The sequence below is a fragment of the Hyla sarda genome, chromosome 12 (genome assembly GCF_029499605.1).
Source record: "Hyla sarda isolate aHylSar1 chromosome 12, aHylSar1.hap1, whole genome shotgun sequence".
NCBI lineage: Eukaryota > Metazoa > Chordata > Amphibia > Anura > Hylidae > Hyla > Hyla sarda.
In genome coordinates, this window is record NC_079200.1 from 44,162,013 (window position 1) to 44,185,823 (window position 23,811).

The 23,811-nt window shown below is 42.9% G+C and overlaps 1 protein-coding gene across 2 annotated transcripts in view; it reads right to left on the reverse strand.

Annotated features, from left to right (window-relative positions):
* Positions 1 to 244: 244 nt before the first annotated feature.
* The window catches only part of MRC2 (mannose receptor C type 2), an 80,307-nt gene continuing 56,740 nt past the window's right edge, over positions 245 to 23,811 (reverse strand). The window contains exons 15-30 of one of the 2 annotated variants that reach the window (XM_056548143.1): positions 23,095 to 23,233; positions 21,243 to 21,275; positions 20,928 to 21,088; positions 18,758 to 18,825; positions 13,341 to 13,441; positions 12,294 to 12,439; positions 11,808 to 11,922; positions 11,071 to 11,228; positions 9,843 to 9,948; positions 9,527 to 9,765; positions 7,982 to 8,150; positions 7,686 to 7,835; positions 7,129 to 7,248; positions 6,139 to 6,318; positions 3,720 to 3,746; positions 245 to 1,456 (exon numbers count right to left, since the gene is read on the reverse strand). In XM_056548143.1, the coding sequence (XP_056404118.1) occupies positions 1,233 to 1,456; positions 3,720 to 3,746; positions 6,139 to 6,318; positions 7,129 to 7,248; positions 7,686 to 7,835; positions 7,982 to 8,150; positions 9,527 to 9,765; positions 9,843 to 9,948; positions 11,071 to 11,228; positions 11,808 to 11,922; positions 12,294 to 12,439; positions 13,341 to 13,441; positions 18,758 to 18,825; positions 20,928 to 21,088; positions 21,243 to 21,275; positions 23,095 to 23,233 (2,136 nt within the window). In that variant the 3' untranslated portion in view covers positions 245 to 1,232. Of the gene's footprint in view, positions 1,457 to 3,719; positions 3,747 to 6,138; positions 6,319 to 7,128; positions 7,249 to 7,685; positions 7,836 to 7,981; positions 8,151 to 9,526; positions 9,766 to 9,842; positions 9,949 to 11,070; positions 11,229 to 11,807; positions 11,923 to 12,293; positions 12,440 to 13,340; positions 13,442 to 18,757; positions 18,826 to 20,927; positions 21,092 to 21,242; positions 21,276 to 23,094; positions 23,234 to 23,811 lie in introns of both variants that reach the window. The other variant, XM_056548142.1, reaches the window with a different exon arrangement.

Consider the following 23,811-nt stretch of genomic DNA (forward strand, 5'->3'; position numbering starts at 1 on the left):
TTAGTCTAAGTATTACCAGTTATGTTGACAGGACATTCAGCTAAGCCAGTGTAGAGTAAAAAGATAGAATGTTATAAAAACAGTCAATTCAGCTATGTGCATGTTTATGTGGTAATTTATGGTAATCTGCAATGACGCACTGTCTGCCAAGAGGAGACAACAATGTTGTAAAGCAGTGAGTAACATTGCTGACCAAACCAAAAACAAAAGTGTAGAATTTCATCCACCCAAAGAAGAGATAAAATTACAAGTAATTGCGTTCACGTTTATTGTCATTGGCCACATACCTATATGCCAGCTCTGGACATACGGGCATACATATAAAGTCCTCTTATGTCTAAAGCCTCCCTCCTCCCCACAGTTTAGCACACAGTGCTCTTGCATATGGGAGTCCTGGATTATGTTGCTCCTTTGTTCCAGAAGATGCCCAGATATTGGCACATTAATGGGAGATAAAGATATTGGGCAGGTCCTCTCTCCTGCCACGGCACCACAGCAGAGAGAATATATCTTACATATTCCAAACCTCAGCTTTAATATTATTTATGGTGGTTTGTGACATGAGGTCTTATCAAGGTGCGTTCACTCTTAGCTTATATGTGCAATTTAATACAATTGCCAACAAAGTGCAGTATAAACCTTTCGGTCAAGCAGAGGCACATTTTTGGTCCGTATTTTACAAAAGGCTAAGATACTAGAAAGAATAAGCTACTTACTAAAGGTCACAGGAAGAGTAAACAAAGGATAAGAAATGCACAGAATTTACAGCGTAAATGCTAATAGGGAAACATACGTCTTTCTGAAATAGCCATTTTGGTCATAAGCTTACAGTACAAATGTACACTGCCAATCTGACAAACCCCCCCCCCCCCCATACCCTCTATTCATTGTCTTTGCTTCTAAGAGTGAACGCATCTTGAGCCAGATTGCTAGATTTCCCATGTTTTCTCTTATGTGGGGTGGTATAGGGAGGCTATTTTCAGGGTACGGGGTATTGCCCACAATTATGGCTTCTTTATGTCGGAGTACCTCTCCATACATTGCTCAGCAATGTACGACAGCCCCCAAATAACACTGACAGTGTACACATTCAATTTTAGAAAGAGGCATCCTGCACCCTCTGTGTTATCAAACGCCACCTCCATCATAAGGTGGTCACAAGAATGAAAAGTCTTGGTCCACTCAACCCCTGCTGTGATTTTTTTTCTTCGGTTAACTGGAACCCCTTTTCACTAATCTTGTTGTTCATTCATTTCCATATCTGACACCAGAATGTTTTTCTCGATGGATCCCTCTGGGCCGGTATTGGTGCGGCTGTATCTAGCACTCTCAAAAGCTCCTTGTTGAGCGGCCAGCTTCCTGCGGCGGTACAGGTAGATGATGACTACGATTAAGATACACAATGCGAAGGTGGATAACACTACAACCGCCACTGCCGTGCTGTGCTGTGGGAGAACTGGGAGGATAGAAAACTAGTTAGATGTTTGGATTTACTGCATGATTCTACTGTAACCTTGTTCAATAATCAATAGCCGAGATTCATAAAGACTGGCCATGGTTAAAAAGTAGCTATCACTTTAACAAACTTCTGACATAACATAGTAATCAGGGGCAGTCCGTGTGCTGAGACTCCCACTGATGAATGCTCAGCTAGTTGCTGCGCCCCTTCATTTCTTCATAGCTCTTCACAGAAAGCAAAGCATGCAGTGTACGCATTCATAGAAAATCCTATACACTGCTCACTACACTCTTCCAAGTAAGCATAAATAAAGGGGCACAGATCAGCTGAGTACTTCTGGTTCTTATGATCAGTGGAGGGGGAGGGGGGTCTCAGCACCAAGACACCTACTGATCACGATGACACATCAGAAGGTTGTAAAAATGATAGGCACTCTTTAAAAGGGTCTGCAGAACCTTAGAAGTGGAAGGCGCTGCTCTTGTTGATAAGACTGGCTGTGGTATTGCAGCTCAGTCCCATTCTTGTAAGAGAGGTTAAATCTGCAATAGCAGCCAGATCCCATAGACAAGAATGGTGCCCTTTCTGGAAAAAAGTCACAAGCACAAGTACTTTTTACTAGAATGGCCTCTTTCATGACATGAAATGTCACAGAGACAAGTCAAAAGTTTTGACCGTTTGGTGTCTAGGTGCTGAGACCCCCCCTTCGGTGTCTAGGTGCTGAGACCCCCCCTTCGGTGTCTAGGTGCTGAGACCCCCCCTTCGGTGTCTAGGTGCTGAGACCCCCCCTACGATTGTTAGAACGAGCCGGGATAAGTGCTCACCTAATTGCTTCTCTGCCTATCTCTGAGGAGGGAAGCTGTTAACTGAGCACCTCTCCTCTCTTGTTCTAGCAATCGGTAAAGGTCTTAACACCCAGACCCTGACAGACCAAAACTTTAGACATACTTCTATGACATGTCAAAAGAAGTTTTTATTTCCTTTAAAATATTAATAATGAAATTGAGCAGTTTGTAGCAGCAGAGCAAGGTACTCCAGTGTTGTCCTCTTCACAAGTGGTTGAATGCTACAAATAGTATGAGAAAAGGTAAACACTGAAGAGGCTGCAATGCTCACGAGTGCCCCAGTCCCTTCAAAGAGGAGTCCAGATCTAATATTATAGCCTATTCCATCAATTTTGAACGTTTGGTTAACCCCTTTAATGGTTGCAACCAAATTATTGATTTTTAAGTAAACTCTAATGGTGAAGTAAAAGTTACTTTAAAAAGAAAAATAATAATTTGTCATGGCGGTCTGAGCGGGATGGAGAAGAAAATGAAAGATGACAAGTCGGATCATAGAGAGAGAGAGAGAGGGAGGGGGAGGGAGAGAGAGAGGGATGGGGAAGGAGAGGGGGAGGGAGAGAGAGGGGGGGAGGGAGAGAGAGGGGGGGAGGGAGAGAGAGAGGGGGAGGGAGAGAGAGGGGGGGAGGGAGAGAGAGAGGGGGAGGGAGAGAGAGGGGGAGGGAGAGAGAGAGGGGGAGGGAGAGAGAGAGGGGGAGGGAGAGAATGAGAAAGGGGGAGGGAGAGAGAAAGAGGGAGGGAGAGGGAGAGAGAAAGAGAGGGAGGGGGAGGGAGAGAGAGAGAGATGGGGAGGGAGAGAGAGGGGGGAGGGAGAGGGAGAGAGAGGGGGGAGGGAGAGGGAGAGAGAGGGGGGAGAGAGAGGGGGAGGGAGAGAGAGAGATGGGGAGGGAGAGGGATGGGGAGGGAGAGGGGGAGGGAGAGAGAGAGAGGGAGAGAGAGAGGGGGGGAGGGAGAGAATGAGAAAGAGGGAGGGAGAGAGAAAGTGGGAGGGAGAGGGAGAGAGAAAGAGAGGGAGGGAGAGAGATGGGGAGGGAGAGGGGGAGGGAGAGAGAGGGAGGGAGAGAGAGAGGGGGAGGGAGAGAGGGAGAGAGAGAGGGGGAGGGAGAGAGAGGGGGAGGGAGAGAGAGGGGGAGGGAGGGAAGGAGGGAGAGAGGGGGAGGGAGGGAAGGAGGGAGAGAGAGGGGGAGGGAGGGAAGGAGGGAGAAAGGGGGAGGGAGGGAAGGAGGGAGAGGGGGGAGGGAGGGAATGAGGGAGAGGGGGGAGGGAGGGAATGAGGGAGAGAGGGGAGGGAGAGAGAGAGAGGGGGGGAGAGAGAGAGTGGGGGATGGGGAGGGGGAGAGAGGGAGGGAGAGAGAGAGAGAGAGATTTTCTATAGTTCACCTAACTGAAAGGCTAGATTCCCCCAACCAAGTGTTACCTACCAGATCTGTCCAGTTTCGTTTCTTCCACTAAAAAGTAATACAAAAAAGAAGGATTATTTTCTGCTTAAATATTTCTTAAATGAAGATTAGACATTGCACAAACTATGTCAATGGTTATTATACATAAAAGCATTTGCACCATGTATAACACTGCTTAAAAGATTTGCTTCACAACTATATCCTAGGCTCTCATTATCGGATAATCCATTTTTCTTAGAGGAATCATTCATAAATGATCTTATAATAGGGTATCCCACCGATGTGTTCCCCATTGATCTGTAGTAATCGGCAGGGAAACCTAAAGCAAGTCTTCAATTCCTTTGTAACTGCAGGGTAAATGAAGCATTGCACAGCTCTCACTGGAATCAATGAGCGGTTTGTGTCATGCACAGAAGTGAGAGAGAGAGAGAGAACGAGAAAGGGAGAGGGAGAGAGAGAGAGAGAGGGGGGAGAGAGAGAGGGAAAGAGAGAGAGAGAGAGAGGGGGGGAGAGAGAGAATGAGAAAGGGATGCAGAGAGAGAGAAAGAGAATGAGAAGGGGATGCAAAGAGAGAGAGAGAGAGAGAATGAGAAAGGGATGCAAATAGAGAGAGAGAGAATGAGAAAGGGATGCAAATAGAGAGAGAGAGAATGAGAAAGGGATGCAAATAGAGAGAGAGACAATGAGAAAGGGATGCAAAGAGAGAGAGAGAGAGAGAGAGAGAAGGAGAAAGGGATGCAAAGAGAGAGAGAGAGAGAGAGAGAGAGAGACTTTTTGCTGCTGTTCTATATGCTCATTCTAATAGATGAGGTTCCTGAGGTCAGGTGTCTTTCACATTGGACATTTATCACCAATACATTGGATAGATGTTAAATGACTGCCCAGACCCCACCATTCACTGTAGGTAGGGTTCCTTCTCACTGCACAAACAGCTTATTTTAATGGTGGTGAGGGTCAACTGTTATGTAGTTACCATAGTTACCACCTATGCTGTGGATGGATGATAAATACCAATTGTGGGAAAAATTTGATATTTCAAAATCTAGTTTCAAAACCAACCAAACCGTCTTAATGTGGTTGTTAAAGGGGTACTCCACTGGAAAACATGCTCTTGTTTTTTTTTTTTTTATCAACTGGTGCCAGAAAGTTAAACAGATTTGTAAATTTCTTCTATTAAAAAATCTTAATCTTTCCATTTCTTATCAGCTGCTGTACTGCAGAGGAAGTTCTTTTCTTTTTGAATTTCCTTTCTGTCTGACCACAGTGCTCTCTGCTGACACCTCTGTCCATTTTAGGAACTGTCCAGAGCAGGATATGTTTGCTATGGGGATTTGCTCCTACTCTGGACAGTTCCTAAAATGAACAGAGGTGTCAGCGCAGAGCACTGTGGTCAGGCAGAAAGGAAGTTCAGAAAGAAAGGAACTTCCTCTGTAGTATACACCTGCTGATAAGTACTGGAAGGATTAAGATTTTTGAATAGAAGTCATTAACAAATCTGTTTAACTTTCTGTTAATTTAAAATAAATAAATAAAAAGTTTTCCAGTTGAGTACCCCTCTAAGGGTTTGAAAAAGATAGCTGCTTTCTTCCAAAAACAGTGCCACTCCTGTCCTCAGTGGCCGGAACATCCCCCCGCAATCAGACATCTTATCACCCATCCTATGGATAGGGGATGAGATTAGGGGTACTCCGAGGGGGAGTTTTAAAATCAACTGGTTCCAGAAAGTTAAACAGATTTGTAAATTACTTCTATTTAAAAATCTTAAGCCTTCCAATATTTATCAGCTGCTGTATGCTCCAGAGGAAGTTGTGTAGTTCTTTCCAGTCTCCGTTTGCTAAGGGTATTTGCTTCTACTCGGAATAGTTCCCGACACGAACAGAATTGTCAGGAAAGAGCACTGTGGTCTGACTGGAAAGAACTTATATAGAAGTAGTTTACAAATCTGTTTAACTTTCTGGCACCAGTTGATTTGAAAACATTTGTTTTCCACCGGAGTACCCCTTTAAGGTTCTATTACACTGGGTTATTATTGCCTGAATAGGCGATTAGCCAACAAAAGAGCAAACATTTATTTGAGGGCTGATTGGGTCGTTTCAACCTTTCTAAAATTAATTGGCAGTCAGCTGCACATCTCCCTGTGTTATTGCGGCAAAGGGCGGCACAAACAATCCAGCAATTGTTCATGTGCAGTGCATGTTCGCAGTGGAGCCTTGTAACGTGATCTTTAGGCTGTTGAATAGCCCTTAATGCGCTGGTGGGGACGCTGCACTGTAGTCATTTCCTATTCTTGAAAGGATAATAGTTGATATCTACAATCTTTATCAATAATTACAATAAGTCTGTTTCCATTGATAACCAACTGATGGTCAGAAGCAGCTACCTACATAGCTCTATCGGACAGGCCTGTGCAGCCAGTTAAATTCTGAAGCACAAAGCTTACCTCTAGACAGTTTGCAAATTACTCCTTTACTAATGTTGGTGCAAGAGCCCAGACTCCACACTCCATTGCTGCCTTCAATCCAGTAGCAAGAGTTCGGGCTCAATAGGCTGGGTCCTGAGTCTTGTTGCCCCCAGTTGGAGTAATTTACCGGAGTGTTATCATTCCATACAAGGGAACTTTCTGCAATAGAAGATGAGATATACACACACGTTTAAAGTGTACCTGTCACCAAACAAAACTTTTAATATATAGTGTTCCTTGTGTATTTAGCAGACACTTTCCCATTCACTTGCTTTTAAAATTATCAACATAAATATGTTTAAAATGTAATAGAAAAAACAGCCACTGGGAGGCTCTGTTCTGTTCCTTACCACAACTAATACAGTGAGTTTGGTCTCCTCCTAGCCTGGCAGGAGACCAAACTCAGGAAGTGTTTCTCTGCACTGAGCTTGATTGAAAGCTGCACAGAGCCTCACTGAAAGCTGCACAGAGCCTCACTGAACGCTGCACAGAGCCTCACTGAAAGCTGCACAGAGCCTCACTGAAAGATGCAAAGAGCCTCACTGAAAGATGCAAAGAGCCTCACTGAAAGATGCAAAGAGTTTGAGGTCTTCAATTCATCACAGCACTGCAACGATGTGAGGGCGGCAGTGGTCCCCCAGCAGGCTTCCGTGATGTCATGCCAGCTGGGAAACACCTACTTTCTCCTGCTGGGAGATTGCACTATGTGAGCAAGAATAAAAGGTAATATACAGAGCTTTTTAAAGGGTGGGAGCTGTGTTAGGAGTAGTTATGGAACATAGCCTGAGTTAATTTAGAAAAGTTTATTTGGTGACAGGAACTCTAACTAATGTTTGTTAGCTAGTTTGCAGTTATAACTGGAACTATCCTAATATGAAGACACATAGAAATGACTTTTCCCTTCTCTGATCTAAAATGTATGTTTCCTTCCATCCATTCTCCGAATATAATACTTTAATAGATTCAAACCTCTGATGCTGAAGGACATGCCAAGCCAGGCTCCCTTTGCCTGACTCTCATATGTCTGCAGGTGCTCCCATACGAATAAGTTTTCAGTCTCATCAACAATGCTCAGCACCTCGCCACCAACTGCAAGATAACAAGCAGTACTTTAGCACATTACTGCACCACTCTAACAATGCTATGCAAGGATATCCGCCAAAATCTACTGGATTTGATTGATTTTTTACAGCAAACAAATGAGGACACCAAACATAGATTTTAACAAAAAGAGAGAAACATACTTTATGGGATGCTGAGAGTATTACAGAGGTATTCTGTCCTTGAAGCCTTGCAGCTAAGCACGAAAATCTCCATAATAAAGTACCTTACCATACAAAAGCACATGGAGTGCCTACAAGTTTATTGCTAGGGCTGAAAGGACTCTACCTCCTAGGATTTAAAAGTACAGATCTGGAAATAATATATATACATAAAGATATCCCAAGATGTAACTGTTGCGGGTGCTGGTTTATATATGTGTTTTTCACAAACTTTAAAGCCTGAAAGTGTAAATAGTAAATTACCTTTCTGGCACCTCTTGGCTGCATCCTTCTGTCCAACACTAACCTCCATGTGGAAGGAGTAGCAGTAGTCACGGAATGGGATCCAATCAGAGGCACCTACTGCATTAGGACAAGAGGTATTCAAGCTCCATTTGTGAGGTTTGGATGATGCTGTCCAAAAAGAACAAGGTATAAAGATTGTGAGGATTGAAATAATTCAGTATCTTACATTATTGCCCCTCCCCTGGCTCCTTTATAGGAAGAAAGATAGAAAGAAAGGTAACAATAAAAACACCAAATACATAAATAAGACTTACGAGTATTATAACTGCAGACAGCCCCAGGCAATTTGTGATCACAATCTGCTGGGCTCCATGTTCCCTGCTCATCCATATACACACAGCTACTCAGGTACTGAGGATCCCCATCTCTCCAGTTGGTGTATGACAACCCATCATTTGTGAGCCATGAGTATGTTCGACTACCCTAAAATAACCATCAGGAGACTTATTACAAGGTCTTGATATATATTGAATAAATGCTTATATGGTTTACCCAAATGCCCTGCATAGACATTGTTAAAGGGAAACTGAGCGGGTTCACCCACACTAAACCCAATACACTGGGTTATAGTGATGGTGAACTGGATTCAAATGCGGTATAAATTACCTGGATTCCAGTAACCTGTTAGCAATGCCAGCTAATACACCCTGTATCTCCCGAACCGGACCATAGATCCAGTAATTTATACCTCATTGTAATCCGGTTCACCCTCACTAGAACCCTGTGTATTGGGTTTAGTGTGGGTGAACACGGTGTCAGTTTCCCTTTAAATGGCTACCTGCAGCCACCAATAGACAAAAGTATTGTGCTGTATAAAATTTGTACATCAACAACAGTACTAAAACTGTATGCCGTAAGCTACAACAACCAGAATTATATTATTCAAATTCATTTTCTGGGATTTTTATATCCTTAGGATAGGCCATCAATATCAGATGGGTGAAGATCCGACTCCTGGCAATCCCAAAAATCAGCTGATTGGACTAGGATGTGGCACTTGTGTGATTGCTATGGATTCTACTTACCAGGCACAGCTCTCTTACATTGCAGCTCGTCTCTTTTATTTCAATGAGACAACAGCAACACCAGATACAGCTGCAACCAAATGTAGATCTATGTCAGGCAAGAAGACTGCAATATTTGCATGGGAGCCATGGCACCCTTAATCAGATGAACAAAGGGGGTGCTGAAAGTTAGAACCCCAAGATCTAATATCGATGGCTTATCCTAAGGAAAAGGTATCAATATTGAAGTCCTAAAAAACGGTTTAAAGGGGTACTCCGCTGCTCAGTGTTTGGAACAAACTGTTCCGAATGCTGGAGCCGGCGCCGGGAGCTTGTTATGTCATAGCCTTGCCCCCTCAAAATGCCACGCCCTGCCCCCTCAATGCAAGTCTATGGGAGGGGGCGTGACGGCTGTCACGCCCCCTCCCATAGACTTGAATTGAGGGGGAAGGATGTCATGAGGGGGCGGGGCTATGGCTCCAGCATTCGGAACAGTTTGTTCCAAACGCTGAGCAGGGGAGTACCCCTTTAAGGATGTCAAAGATTTAAAGATCAGGCAATGGAGTTTTGATACCTTTCAAGATCTATGAAAAAAATTCTCATGGTGTTAAAATGGAAATATACAATGTAAGGAAAAAACTTGAGTCGTAATGAGTAACAAATGTTGCACAGAAAATGAGCATGGGGAGAGGGGGGGGGTCTAGGTCAAGGACAAAAACAGGAAGTAAAGTATGTAGCATGGATTCTTGCTTTAAATGCAAAAGCAACATAAAACTTTGAAACATTTCTATTTACATCTTCATTGGAAAGCCCAATCCATAGAGGCGTCTTCTGTCCAGTGGCAGCCAAGGTCAGATAGGCCTGCTGATACGGATCAACAATACTGGCTAGGGTGGCATTACGAGATTCACACAGGAGACGGGCTTCAGACCAAGTCATAGGTTTTTGAAGAATCAGGTAAGAGTTGTTTCTGTAGCGCAGAGTGGAGCCAGGTGGAAATGGAAAAGGCTCTGAGGGAGGGCTCATGGCAGCCACTGCAAAGAGAGGAATATGTTACACACAGCATGAGGCCTATGCTTCAAGTCATTGATGAATCAATAATAGCTCAAACCTTTGTTTATTTGACAGATGTAGCCAAATTTTTCCAGGCAGAGTTTGTCTTCCCAACGTCCGGTGAACTGTGGTGGAGAACCATGCCATACGGCAGCACAGCTAATCTACACATAAAACACATAGCAAACATATTAGGGAGCTCTCTATTATCACATGTACAAATGGTATGCCAACTTCTTATCCCAATATAACTTATCACAGCTAAAGTAGTATTCCCATCTTATAAGATTATACTGTAACATATCACCTGGATAGGTCAGAAAACTTTGGGGTCTGTCTTCTGGGACCCTCTAAAAGACTTCTTCAGCTTTTATAGCCCAGCTCTACTCAAGTGTATTGGACTGCATTCCCATTCCATTTGAATCTGTTCCTAACTTTGGTCACATTGTTTATCCATTCTAAAGATTGGTGGGGGTCTCAGTAGTAAAACCCCTACATATCTGAAAGTTATGGTGTGCCCTAGTAAAGGCCATTTACACAAAGTTGTACAGTCTAATATGTATGGGGGGGCGCCTTACTTTTCCCTAACAGATGATGTCAGAAAAGCAAAGAATGTTACATTTCAATGCCCGATCCTTTGTTTTCCCTATAGACAAGCCACCACCAGAGGTGTCTGCCGGTGACATTTTCTCCTCCTCTCCCTTTGTCTGACAGCTATTTAAGTTGTATGGCCATCTTAATGCCATCACTTTTAATGATGGAAAAACTTAAAAGGAGATCTCCAGTGAAAATTAACTTATGGGGCCCCCCGTAATCACTGGCATGGGACCCGGCATGCTGCAGCTGGCACGTGCTCCATTCATTTCTATGGGAGTGCTGAAAAGACCCGAGTACAACTCTCGGGCATCATTGGCACTCCCATAGCAATGAATGGAGCGTGTGCCGGTAGACGACACCCGCCCCTTACTGAGAGCGCCGGGGTCCCATCCTGGAGATCGCAGAGGGGCCCTAGCGGTCGGACCCTCCACAATCAGCTACTTGTCCCATATCCTGTGGATAGGGGATAAGTAAATTTTCGCCGTACTATTCCTCTAAGCGTACACTCACGTGTACTTAACCCACTGTAGATTTTAGGAGCTATTTATTTAATTTGATTAAATCTGCAGCATAAAATCCACGGCGGATTGAGTATGTGTGAAAGGACCCTATTGAGGTCTTTTCATGGAGTAAGACAATAATTTATAGTTATCAGCTCTAGATGCCATAGAAAAGAAGGTAGTACTCACCATCTTCCCATTAGATGCACTCTGTCTGGATGGGGCACCTGGAGCCCAGTTCACATAGGACAGTGGCTGGCCCTCCTCCCACTGGAACCTCTGTCGACCATTATGAAGACCAATCCAAAGGTCAGTGGTAATATTTGGAAGAATAGATGTAATAAAAGCTGAAGTGAAGGAAAAATACATCAGAAAAGGCCAATTCAGGGGTCCTATTCATTGGAACACAACTCATTTAAAGGGGTACTCCCGTGGAAAACTTTTTTTTTTAAATCAACTGGTGCCAGAAAGTTAAACAGATTTGTAAATCACTTCTATTAAAGAATCTTAATTCTTCCAGTACTTTTTAGGGGCCGTATACTAAAGAGAAATCCAAAAAAGAAATGCATTTGCTCAGATGTCATGACCAAAGTGCTCTCTGCTGACCTCTGCTGTCCATTTTAGGAACTGTCCAGAGCAGCATATGTTTGCTATGGGGATTTTTTCCTGCTCTGGACAGTTCCTAAAATGGACAGCAGAGGTCAGCAGAGAGCACTGTGGTCATGACATCAGAGGAAATGCATTTCTTTTTTGGATTTCTCTGTAGTATACAGCCCCTAAAAAGTACTGGAAGGATTAAGATTTTTTAATAGAAGTGATTTACAAATCTGTTTAACTTTCCGGCACCAGTTGATTTAAAAAAAAAAAAATTTTTCCACGGGAGTACCCCTTTAATATTCTTGCTTGTCAAGCAAAGGGATATTTACCTTGTTCCAAGTAGTTGTCGATTGTGGCAATTTCTGCTGAAAGGATTTTGCAGGAATCTCGAGCTTGTTGCCACGTCTTGATATCAACCTTACTGTCTGCTCGTATCCCAAAACACTGCAATGAGCATAGCAATAATGCCTTGAGATGGGACTCTTAGCATATAGTAACACAAGACTACACTATATGTAATGACAAGAGATGTGTGCCTTTCAATATGGTCATCTTGTTAAAAGTTCTACTCAGTACTTAATTTTATCAGTCTAGAGGAGTGGTCTCAAACTGAGGCCCTCCAGATGTTGCAAAACTTCAACACCCAGCATGCCCGGACAGCCGTTGGCTGTCCGGGCATGCTGGGAGTTAAGTTTTGAAACATCTGGAGGGCCACACTTTCAAACCACTGCTTTAGAATTAGACAACCATTATGGCCACCACTATATGGACAGACACAGATGGAGAGAAGTGGCTTCACATCTACTGTAACTCACCTTGTTCATGAATGGCAACCAACCCTTATGGCATCCGCCAGCATTGGGAGATGGTAGAGGTGGTAGGGTGGGCGGTGTAGTTGTGGATCCGTTGATCCTTTTACAGATATAGGGCAGCGCAGTGATGCATTTCTGATCGCCCCATTCTGTTTCAAAAACATAATTCCGTGTGTCAGTAATATGTTGGAAATTTTTTTTGCAGTACAATTTTATACCTATACCAATATGTAAAAATATATGAATGTTCAAATCTTTTACAGCGTATACCATTGCATGCGGTTGGCATACAGAATGCAATGACCTGCTGCATGAAAATATTTAAAAAGGAGTATTCCAGGAATAAACTTTTTTTTTTTATATCAACTGGCTCCAGAAAGTGAAACAAATTTGTAAATTACTTCTATAAAAAAAATCTTAATCCTTTTAATAATTATCAGCTGCTGAAGTTGAGTTGTTTTCTGTCTGACAACAGTGCTCTCTGCTGACGTCTCTGCTTGTCTCGGGAACTGCACAGAGTAGAAGAAGGTTTGCTATGGGGATCTGCTTCTAAACTGGGTGGTTCCCGAGACACGTGTCATCAGAGAGCACTTAGACAGAAAAGAACAACTCAACTTCAGCAGCTCATAAGTACTGAAAGCATTAAGATTTTTCAATAGAAGTAATTTACAAATCTGTTTAACTTTCTGGAGCCAGTTTATATTTATATATATATATATATATATATATATATATATATATATATATATATGTGTGTATATAAAGTTTTTCCTGGCTAACCCCTTTAAAAGCATGTTGGATTTGGTGCATATACTACTATTATGTCACATACTTTACAAATTATGACAATTATTGACATTTAATTTTTAACAGAAACCTTTCTATAATACATGTGCCTTAGAGAATGATGCCTAGATTTCCTTGGCCACCTAGCTCTATATTCCCATAGATTAGTTTTCAGTATAGCAATGAACATGTTAGCATAACACGTAATACGCAATATTCTATACTAATACAGTGCCATCTCCTTAACTTTACAATCTTACTCACCACGGTTTGCCATTGTGTATACACACTTCTTCTCTCTAGTAATGCGACCCGGGCGACCTTGAGCCCAGTTTACAAAATTGAGCACAGACCTATCAGACCATCTGAAAAAAATATAACAGAGATGCTAAAGAATTTCTTTAATGCTTTGCTTTGCCGCGCGTCACGGCTCCGCCTCCAAAACTCACTACACGCATAGAGCTGCCGCCGGAAAGCCCTGTGTGTACAGTGAATGAGGAATACGCAGCGTATTTCCCGCTGCTGCCGCAAATTTTGTGCAGCGTGAAATATGCTGCGTATATGCCAGGTGGGAACGCACCCCTAAGCTGGAATTTATCATTCGAATTATGAATTACTCAGACCCAAATGTATGCTTCTACTGAACCAAACTTCAGTAGAAGGATAGGATAGGGGTAAGTAGCTGATTGCGGGGGTCTGACCGATCTCAGTGAGGAACGTGTGGCTTCTACCGGTAGACGGCACACGCTCCATTCATTTTTATGGGAGCGCCGATGATGCCCGGAAGCTGTACTCTGGTCTTTTTGATAGAAAAGAATGGAGCACGTGCTGGCTACTTATCCTATTCTGTGGATAGGGGGTCATTTCATTTTTCGCTGGAGATCTCCTTTAAGCTGGTCATACACAAAGGACTTCAGCAACAATGCAGCTGATCAATGATCAGTGAGCTTGCACAATGTGGCACATGATCAGCTGAGCTCTATACAATAGAAATTAAAAGGGCTGTGAGAATCTCAGCCAGAATTCAGGGTAGAAAAAAAGCCAAATGTATTTAATCAATCTTTTATAAGAATGGACTACACTTAACCCCTAAGGACGCAGACAATTTTCCTTGTTGCACTTTTGTTTTTTCCTCCTTACACTTTAATAGCCATAACTCTTTTATTTTTTTTTAATCTACACACCTGTAACGCCGAGCGCTCCGGGTCCCGAGGCTTCTCCGGAGAGCTCGCGGCGTTCTGCTGACAGCAGCGCTCCGGTCTCTGTCTCTGACCGTGAGCGCTGCTGTGTTCGTGCCGGCAGGGACGCGATCCGCGTGGCGGGTCAGGCTCGCTCGCGGATCGCGCCCCGTTCCACTCACCCTCCTCCGGTGTCAGTCTCGTCCCAGCGCGCGCAGCCCCGCTCCTTAGGGCACACGCGCGCCGGCTTTCTAAGATTTAAAGAGCCAGTGCACTGCTAATTGGTGCCTGGCCCAATCAGTCCAATCACCTCCCTACACATAAATACTTACTTCCCCTTCCTGTCCTTGCCAGATCTTGTTGCCTTGTGCCCAGAGAAAGCGTTTTGTGTATTTGCCTAAGCCTGTGTATCTGACCTTCTGCCGTTGCCCCTGACTACGAACCATTGCCGCCTGCCCTGACCTTCTGCTACGTCTGACCTTGCCCTTGCTTTGTCCTTTTGTACCACGCCTGTCTCAGCGGCCAGAGGTGTCGAGTCGCTACTGGAGGACACGACCTGGTAGTTACCGCCGCAGCAAGTCCATCCCGCTTTGCGGCGGGCTCTGGTGAAGACCAGTAACTACTTAGAACCGGTCTCCCGGTACGACCCGTGCCATCGCCTCTCTGGCACAGAGGATCCACCTCCAGTGTCATCGCCAGCCGCTAGTCCGGACCCTGACAACACCCATATGAGGGCTTGTTTTCTGTAGGACCAATTGTCCTTTGTAATGTCTTCGTTTATTCATAACATATGCTTCCAAAATGGTAAGAAAAAGATTTGTGAGGTGGAATTGAAAAAAAAAAAAAAAAGCAATTCTGCAAATTTGGGTGGAGGGGTTCTCTTTTAAACCATTCACTGTGTGATCAAATTAGCATGTAATCCATATACTTTAGATCAGCGTGATTACAACAATACTAAATTTTTATAGTTACATCATTCTAGGGTCTGGTATTTTTTTGCGTTTACGCTGTTCACCTTCTGGATAAATAATGTTATATATTATTAGTTTATTTTTATTATCTTTATGTATTTTTTATATGGAAAATGGGAAAAGGGGGGTGATTGAAACTTTCAGTAAGAAAGGGGTTAATGTATGTGGGTTAAACCTTTACAATTTTTTTTTTATACTTTATTAGTCCCCTTCTTGGACTTTTATGAGGAATCATTAGATTCTTCATACAGAGATCAATGCAGTTCAGTAGGACTGCACTGATCTGTTTGCTCTGTCCTCGATTGATGAGCTGCAGAGAGGCTCTATCAATTGCAGAGCCAGAGCATGGATGGATGGATGGACAGGTAAGCTCTACGGCTACCTCTACAGTGGATCGCGCACTTTCGCCCAAACCCCCCCCCCCCCCCTCCCAAACCCCCCGTGATCACGCTGCATGCTGGCTATTAGTGGTGTCCCTCAGCTACAGCAATCAGCCCAGTTTGTCGTGGGCTCAATTCAGGAGCCCGCGCTATATATCCTTTACAGTACAGTGCATGTATACATGTCATTAATCGTTAAGGGGTTAAGTATAAAAATGCAACAACACACATACCATAGATATATATGTATTATTGATTATTATTTTATTTTTTTTCATGACCACAGCCAAAAAAATCCATCCTGGCAGATCACATTTTTGATAGATGTCAATCTGCCGCCAGCCAGTGCAAATAATCTTCCACATATCATTTATAAATGATGGCTGACTAAAATGGTAATTTTAGTTGACCATTATCTCATGTGTATGACCAGATTTAGATCTCCAAAGACCCCTATAGTATGAAACTGACCAGATCGTGTAACTCCAATTATAAGCAACTTTCCATAAATCAGCAGTACATTGATAATGGAAATATTATAATCTGGCAAAGAGGAAATGTATGATAAATATCTACGGTAAGCACAGAGGGGGCCCTAAAACTATATATGGGTGCAAACTGACACAGAGGGGGCCCTACTACTATGTATCATATATAGTTGTAGGGCTCCCTCTGTGCCAGCTTGCCCCGTATATAATATATGGGGCAAGCTGGCGCAGAGGGGGACCTATAACAGTATAAGGGGCAAACTGGCACATAGGGCAAGCCGGCACAGAGAGGGCCTACAACTATATGGGGGCACAAAGTGGGGCAATACACATGGAGAGTTTTTTATTTTTTTTAAGGAGGTGGCATGGTGCTGAAGTAAGGTACCTAAAATGTTTTCCTGACAGGTTTTGTGGAGACGAGTTGAGGCTGGAAGAAATCGTCATTACCATCTGGGCCGGATGGAGAAAAAAAAGGTGAAAAAAAGTGACCACTCCGATCAGAAAAGACATCACCCGCGAGTCACCAGAGGTAACTGTATATGTTCATTTGGTCATAACAGTAGAATGGTAATATGTATGGTGAAAATATTCCCATTCCAACTTGTATACTGGTATTTAGGTAATAATGGTCTCAGTATACAGGATTTGGTCAGTAAGAGTATGAAGAGAATATGTGTGGTAATAATATTACTCCTGTACACTGCTATCATTGGTAATATTGGTCTCAGAATACAGGATTTGGTCAGTAACAGTATGATGGTAATATGTATGGTGATTATATCCTCCCTTGTACACTGGTATTATTGGTAATATTGGTCAGTAGCAGTATGATGGTAATATGTATGTGATAATATTCCTCCTTATATATACTGGTATTATTCGTAATATTGGTCCCAGTATACAGGATTTGGTCAGTGACAGTACATGAGTGTGGAAACCATATTGCACGACAGCCAGGACACAGTCTTGCCCCGTCACTAAACTCCTATAGACTGCAGCAATATGCTGCAGCCTATAGCGAGCCACGCAGGACATCTGCATTCCAGCATAGGCACGTGTGATGACATCATTTATCGCACGCACCTTCATCGGGACCAAGGATGTGGTCCTGCAACAGCAGCCACTACCGGGCCCACAGAAATGCCAAGCCCCAGAGCGCAACAGGGGGCACAGAACAGGTAATGCATGGCACAGGGGGATCAGAGGCAGGCATATAATAGCACTGGGGGGATCAGAGGCTGGCATAAAATGGCATAGGGGGATCAGAGGCTGGCATATCATGGCACAGGGGGATCAAGAGGGGGAAATAAAATGGCACTGGAGGATGAAGAGAGGGATAAAACGGCAAAGGGAAGGATTAAGGGGGGTAAGATGTGGTACATGGAGTGATGAAGTGGCACAGGGGGGTAGCAACCACATTTCTAGTGCTGATACTGGTATTATGTTGTGCATTGTCAACATGCAACACGATATGTGCAATTGGCGGTACAGCGAGGAGTGTATCATCAAACTATGCATGTCTAAAACGGGCTTTACCAACATGAAAAGTTTATAAAAGCTCTGACTTACGGGGTAATATTGTTTGAATGGGAGCCCTACCTGATGGGGCACATATCTATCTAGCGGCCTGTCTACCTACTGGGGGAGCCCTATCTGATGGATCATCTATCTAACTGTAGGGGGCACTACCAGACAGGAATTCAGTGCATACACTTCAGTAATACAGGTGTTTTACCAGTAAAATGCCCATACTGATTGGTCGCTTTTTCCAGCCATTGACACATTCCACAGATCTGGACTGTCTGTACATTGTATGTTGAGTCTGGTTTCAAGTTACAATGGTCCAGAAAAGACCATTGTATGTTAAAACTATTGTATGTTGAGGCCATTGTAAGTTGAGAGATCATTGTATGTATGTGTGTGTGTATGTATATATATATATATATATATATATATATATATATACACATACACACACATGTATGTATATATAAATCATTTTTTTCTTTTTATGATTAACATTTGTCCCTCTTATTCAGATGCCTGAGCCGCACCAATGACTGAAATGGGCTGCTTAGTCTAAAATGCCCGGGCCTATTTTCAGGCCCAGTCTGGCCCCGATTTCCATAATGGCAAGGCATTGATTAAGGAGTAATTCCGAAATGTGTAAGCCCCATGTTGGGATATGTACACATCTGAATTTTTATTATGGATGTATATACTTGGAAGACATAAATATCATGCTAACTGTAACATTGGACTTTTTTGGAACTCGCTTTAATGGTTTTTCTCCACTAAAGCTTGTCCATGGGCCACTTGTTAACATGTTACATGGGGACAGCAAGCTGATCTAAAAGTGTTGCGCTCATATGCTGTTACTGAGGGATCAGGTTAAACCTACTGTCTATAGTAGTCTATTTAGTGGGAAGGAGTGAGCAGAGGCAAAGAAAGAGGTGCACACACTGCATATTTTGCTACCCATTGACTTCAATGGGAAGAAAATATGCAGCAGCAAATACACAGCAAAATATGGCACATATTAAATGTGCAGATTTCAATGTACACTAAATGAAAACAGCTTCAAATCTGAAAGGAAAAAAATATGTATCTTTCTAAGAAGACTAAATCTATAGATCTTAAAACTGAGGGGAAAAAATTATGTACCTAAATCTTGCATCATTTTCATAAGTGTGTAGTCCAATCCACCAGTGCTGCTCCTGTCCGCGAGAAAACTTTTCAATAAGAAGAGGGAATTAATAAGAATTAACATACATCAATGGAAAATTGAACTGTGAATGTTAAAGATATGAAGACATGAGAGTAAATCATACAAAAATCGTAAGCAAAAAATATGCTTTCCCTTAAATATATAGCAGTCATCACGCTATCTTGTGGCCCATACAATGATTTCAAGGGGTTCTCCAAGGAATCCAGATGAAAGGTCATCAATAGCTGCTTGACAGGGTATCAACACCTGGCACCCCAGGGCTCAAGTCATGCAGGAACACATAGGATCTGAGTTCCTCCACAGCAGGAATACTGTTTCCATTAGCATAAGTCCTGCAGGACCAGCCCTTGCGTGGAAATCTTGGGTGAGTTCCCACACTTTTTTTCCCCAGGACTTGACCCCTGTGGCACCCCCACCGATCAGCTGTTCTGCACAGTGCGGTGCTGGAAGTAAAGAATGTGCTGATCCTGAAGCCTTCGCTTTATTATCTCATAAAGTGGCACCGGGTTACTGTATTTTTGCCCCCATTAAAGTGAATGGTAGTTGTGCTGTAATATCTCGGTACCTCCACTACACACCGTAATGAGCTGAGGCTTCTGGCTTAGTACAAGGTGTATAGTTCTGGCTCTGCAGATGGCAGAACAGCTGTATGGTGGAGAGGCTCGATATCGGCACCCTACTCAAAAGCTATTGAAGGTTGATCCTGCGGATACACCATTAACAGGTTTTCACTAGAAATCCCCTTTAGAAGACCCTTGGCCACTTCTGACCGGTCTATTTTAGTAAATGTAAGTTTTCCCCATAAAATACCAATTCTGGATCATTATTGTTATAGCTCTGTGTTGTGCCATTTCTCTGTTACTCTTACTAAACATGTACGGCTAAACAGCCAGCTGGGTGTTACTGGATGAGGGAGTGTCCATACACTGTCTGTCACTATCCAATCAGAACTGACAGTACCAGACAGTGTAGGGACACGACCCCAAGTGGTAACACCCACTTGACTATTTAGTAATAGATTTCTAGGAAGAATAACAGAGGAATGACACAACACAGAACAGTAAGAAATGATGCTCCAGAATTGTTACGTCATGGGGAGTACAAAAGATCAAGAGAAGATGTAGGTTTATATTTGAATGTTTTTACTTTGTGTGTTCATATAAATATATATATATATAGATGCAAATCATAAAATGTCGCAGTATCTTGTAATAACCTTTTTTATTGGACTAAAAGCATTTTGTAGAGACAAGCTTTCGGGATTCCTCCCTTTATCAAGTCCAAAGCAAATCTTGATAGACTTGATAAAGGGAGGAATCCCGAAAGCTTGTCTCTACGAAATGCTGTTAGTCCAATAAAAAAGGTTATTACAAGATACTGCAACATTTTATGATTTGCATCTGCATCACTGGACTAATACGGCTACTCAAATTTACTATATATATATATATATATATATATATATATATATATATATTCTTTATAATATTTAAAACTATTCTATCAAAGAGCTCTAGAATACAAAAATCTAAGATAAAATCTAAAATTCTCACTACCGACAGTCTACATCCACCACCAGGTGACGCTTAGACACTTATTCCATATTATTTTATTATTCCGCTTAATGGACAACCAATTTTATATGTTAATTCAAAGTCTAGGCAGGGGATTTGGCGCTTTATATCAGAAAAACTTAGCTCTAACTCCTACAGCCTGAGGGACAGGGACACATTTGCAACTGTGGGCAACAAATGTCATCATGAGGCCTAGTTCCCAAGGCCGTGGTCTCAAACTGTGACCCTCCAGATGTTGCAAAACTTCAACTCCCAGCATGTCCGGACAGCCAAAGGCTGTCCGGACATGCTGGGAGTTGAAGTTTTGCAACATGTGGAAGGCCACAGTTTGAGACCACTGTGCTAAGGTAAATGTTTCCTTCTCATTGTCTCATGCAGAACCCAAAAAAAATAATCAAAATTTATTTTCCAAGTCTAATTGTGCAGCTACTTCTACTTCCTAAAGGCCCGTACCTTTCTAGGAACATGAGTTTGTCAGAGTAGTAAGTAGAAATCATTTGAACCTAGTAGTCGGCCATTTTATATTCTGTACCTTTTGTAGATTTTGCCCTAGGAAATCCAGTTCTGCCAGACTGTGAACAGACGCCAACTCAGCCCTAAACCACGTGCAAATCCGCTGAGCCTGCAGCCATGTGGAGCGATGCTCGAAAAATTTATACTCTGCATTCTCAAATTTGATCCACTCTGTGTTTCCTGCTGGGAAAACATTGACACAACATAGCAAAAAGTCTATTATACCGACAGTGTTGAACATAAGAGAAGCAGTGCAATACATAGACAGAGATAAAAAAAAAGACTACACGATAAAAAGAATAAAAAAAATAAAAAAAAGACTGGGAAACGTCACCTTTTGGAACATCTGGCTCTTTAATGCTGGTTCCTAGAAAGGAAAGAGGCAAGAGGATTAATAAAAGGTATCAATACAGTCAATGAAATGGGCACTCTACCTCTAGACATGTTGTCCCCTATCCAAAGGATACGGGATAACATGTCTGATCATGGGGAGTCTGGCCGCTGGGATACCAACCCCCCCCCTACCCTGATCTCCGGGCTGGTGCTGTGGCATTCATGATGAACATGTTTCCTCCCACTGACAAGAATGGAGGGGGCGTGGCGGCTGTGGTCGCCAATCATCACGCACGGAGCGAAGTTTGCTCCATGCATCAGATGACTGGGGTAATGCGGCGGAGATCACGGGGGTCCCTAGCTGATCAGACATGTTATCCCCTATGCTTTTGTGGTGTCCCGGTACCATATTGCATACCGTACCTAGTGTAGAGGTCCCCAAAGTCACAGTAACTACATTCAGGTAGGGTTCCTCAGGTGGGACATCCCCTAGTCGCCTCTCCTCAAGTCTATCTCTAATGCTAATATATGTATATATTTAATAATTATATATATTTCATAGTAATATATATTGATTACCTTGTTCGGCATCGCAGGACCTCCGGTCATGTGACCATGCTAGTAAACACTATGATATGTTGGAGGACCTTTGGAGGTCCTTGGGTCATGTGTTACCCACAAATCTTTGTAATGGTGATTGACATCAGTATGGACCAATTAGCGTTAGTCCAGCCCCTGCCCATATAAGGGAGCTGCGTTCAATTATCGCTCTCTTGGGTTGCTGCTCTTGTGGATGCCGGACTAACAGGACGGTGCTACGCAACTTTCAAAGACACTCTAGGCCTCAAAAACCTGCCGGCCTCAGCTGAACCAAAACCGTGAGTTCAAATCTAAATCCCCGCTAATGCCAGCGTGACTACTGGACCGCAACTAAACCCCTAAATCCAGTGGAACAACGTACAGTACTAAAAGACTCTAAATGCTAAAGTCCCAACCTTTGTCAATCTCCCAGGAAAGCTGTTGTTATGCTTAGAGACTGTTATGTTATTGAAGCTTGCAGAAAACCTTCAGTAAAAGTTAATACTGTTTCAGAAAACTCTCCGGTTGTGGACAATCTATTCTTATTATCTAACTCCCTATCACTCTTGGGAAGAGTGGCGGTAGGACAAGCATTACTGAGGAGCCCTCACACTGGTGTCACGAATAGCAAGGGTTAACAAGCCCCTTTAATAACCGCACAGCTACACTCCCCATACCCTACATCCCCCAGGCTATCAGGCTTTGGATAGGGCATAACATGTCTATAGGCAGAATACCCCTTTAAGGACAGAGAGAAAAGGCCATAAGCCACCTTAAAAACACAATTTATAGATGAAAACAGTGGTTTCTAACCTGTAGCTATCCAGTTGTTGCAAAACAACAACTCCCAGCATGCGCTGACACCCCCAGACTGACAGAGCATGTTGGGAGTTGTAGTTTTGCAACAGGTGGAAACCACAGATACAAGTCATGTTACAAATTGCTAATTGCAGTGCTAGTCTGCATCAATCAAATTAGGGAACAAAATTGCTGCCTTCTTCCAGAAACAGTTCCACCCCTGTCCATAGGCGGTGTTTGTTATTGTAGCCATTTTCCATTAAAGTGGATAGGGCTAGTGACATGATTTATGGAAGAAAGCAGCCATATTTTTGTACAATGCCTTTAGCATCTGGCTGAGAGAAGTATAATTTGGCACAATAATATTATATGCTATCCCGATTGAATAGGCTTTTGGGGAGTATTTCCAAATATAAAATGCATAACCAAATAATAAACATAAAAATGTCTAAGTGATGAGTTCTCAATACAAGTACCTTTGGGAAGCTTGCAAATCCAATCTGTCTGAGACTCACATTCGAGGGCCACCCATTGCAGGGATGAAAGGTCGAGCACTGCACATCTCCTGATGTCATCATTATCCTGGTTGCTGCGGTCAAAGTTGTGGTACACATACTAAAAAGAAAAACAAATTAGTTGACAAGATTTGTTGTAACGTTTAACTTCTAAGTAGGAAACTACACTGCTCAAAAAAATAAAGGGAACACTTAAACAACACAATGTAACTCCGAGTCAATGACACTTCCGTGAAATCACACTGTCCACTCAGGATCAACACTGATTGACAATCAATTTCACATGCTGTTGTGCAAATGGAACAGACAACAGGTGGAAGTTATAGGCAATTAGCAAGACACCCCCAATAAAGGAGTGGTTCTGCCGGGGGTGACCACAGACCACTGCAAGCATATGTTTCAATTGTTGCTATGTATCTAGAATGGAAAATGAAGTAACTTTTACAGATAATGTTCTATAAAAAATTCCAACCGTTTGACAATAACAGCTTCTACAGACCTATGTGTCGCCATGGTAACAGACTACATACCAACCTGCGTAGTCTGATCTTAAAGCCACCCAACATGTCTACTACTTCTTGTTATCGTAAATTTGGTAGTTCAGATGGAGGAGAATATGAGTGCAATACCAGTCTACATGGGTTTTATAGTCTGTTACCAGGGAGAAACACAGGGTTG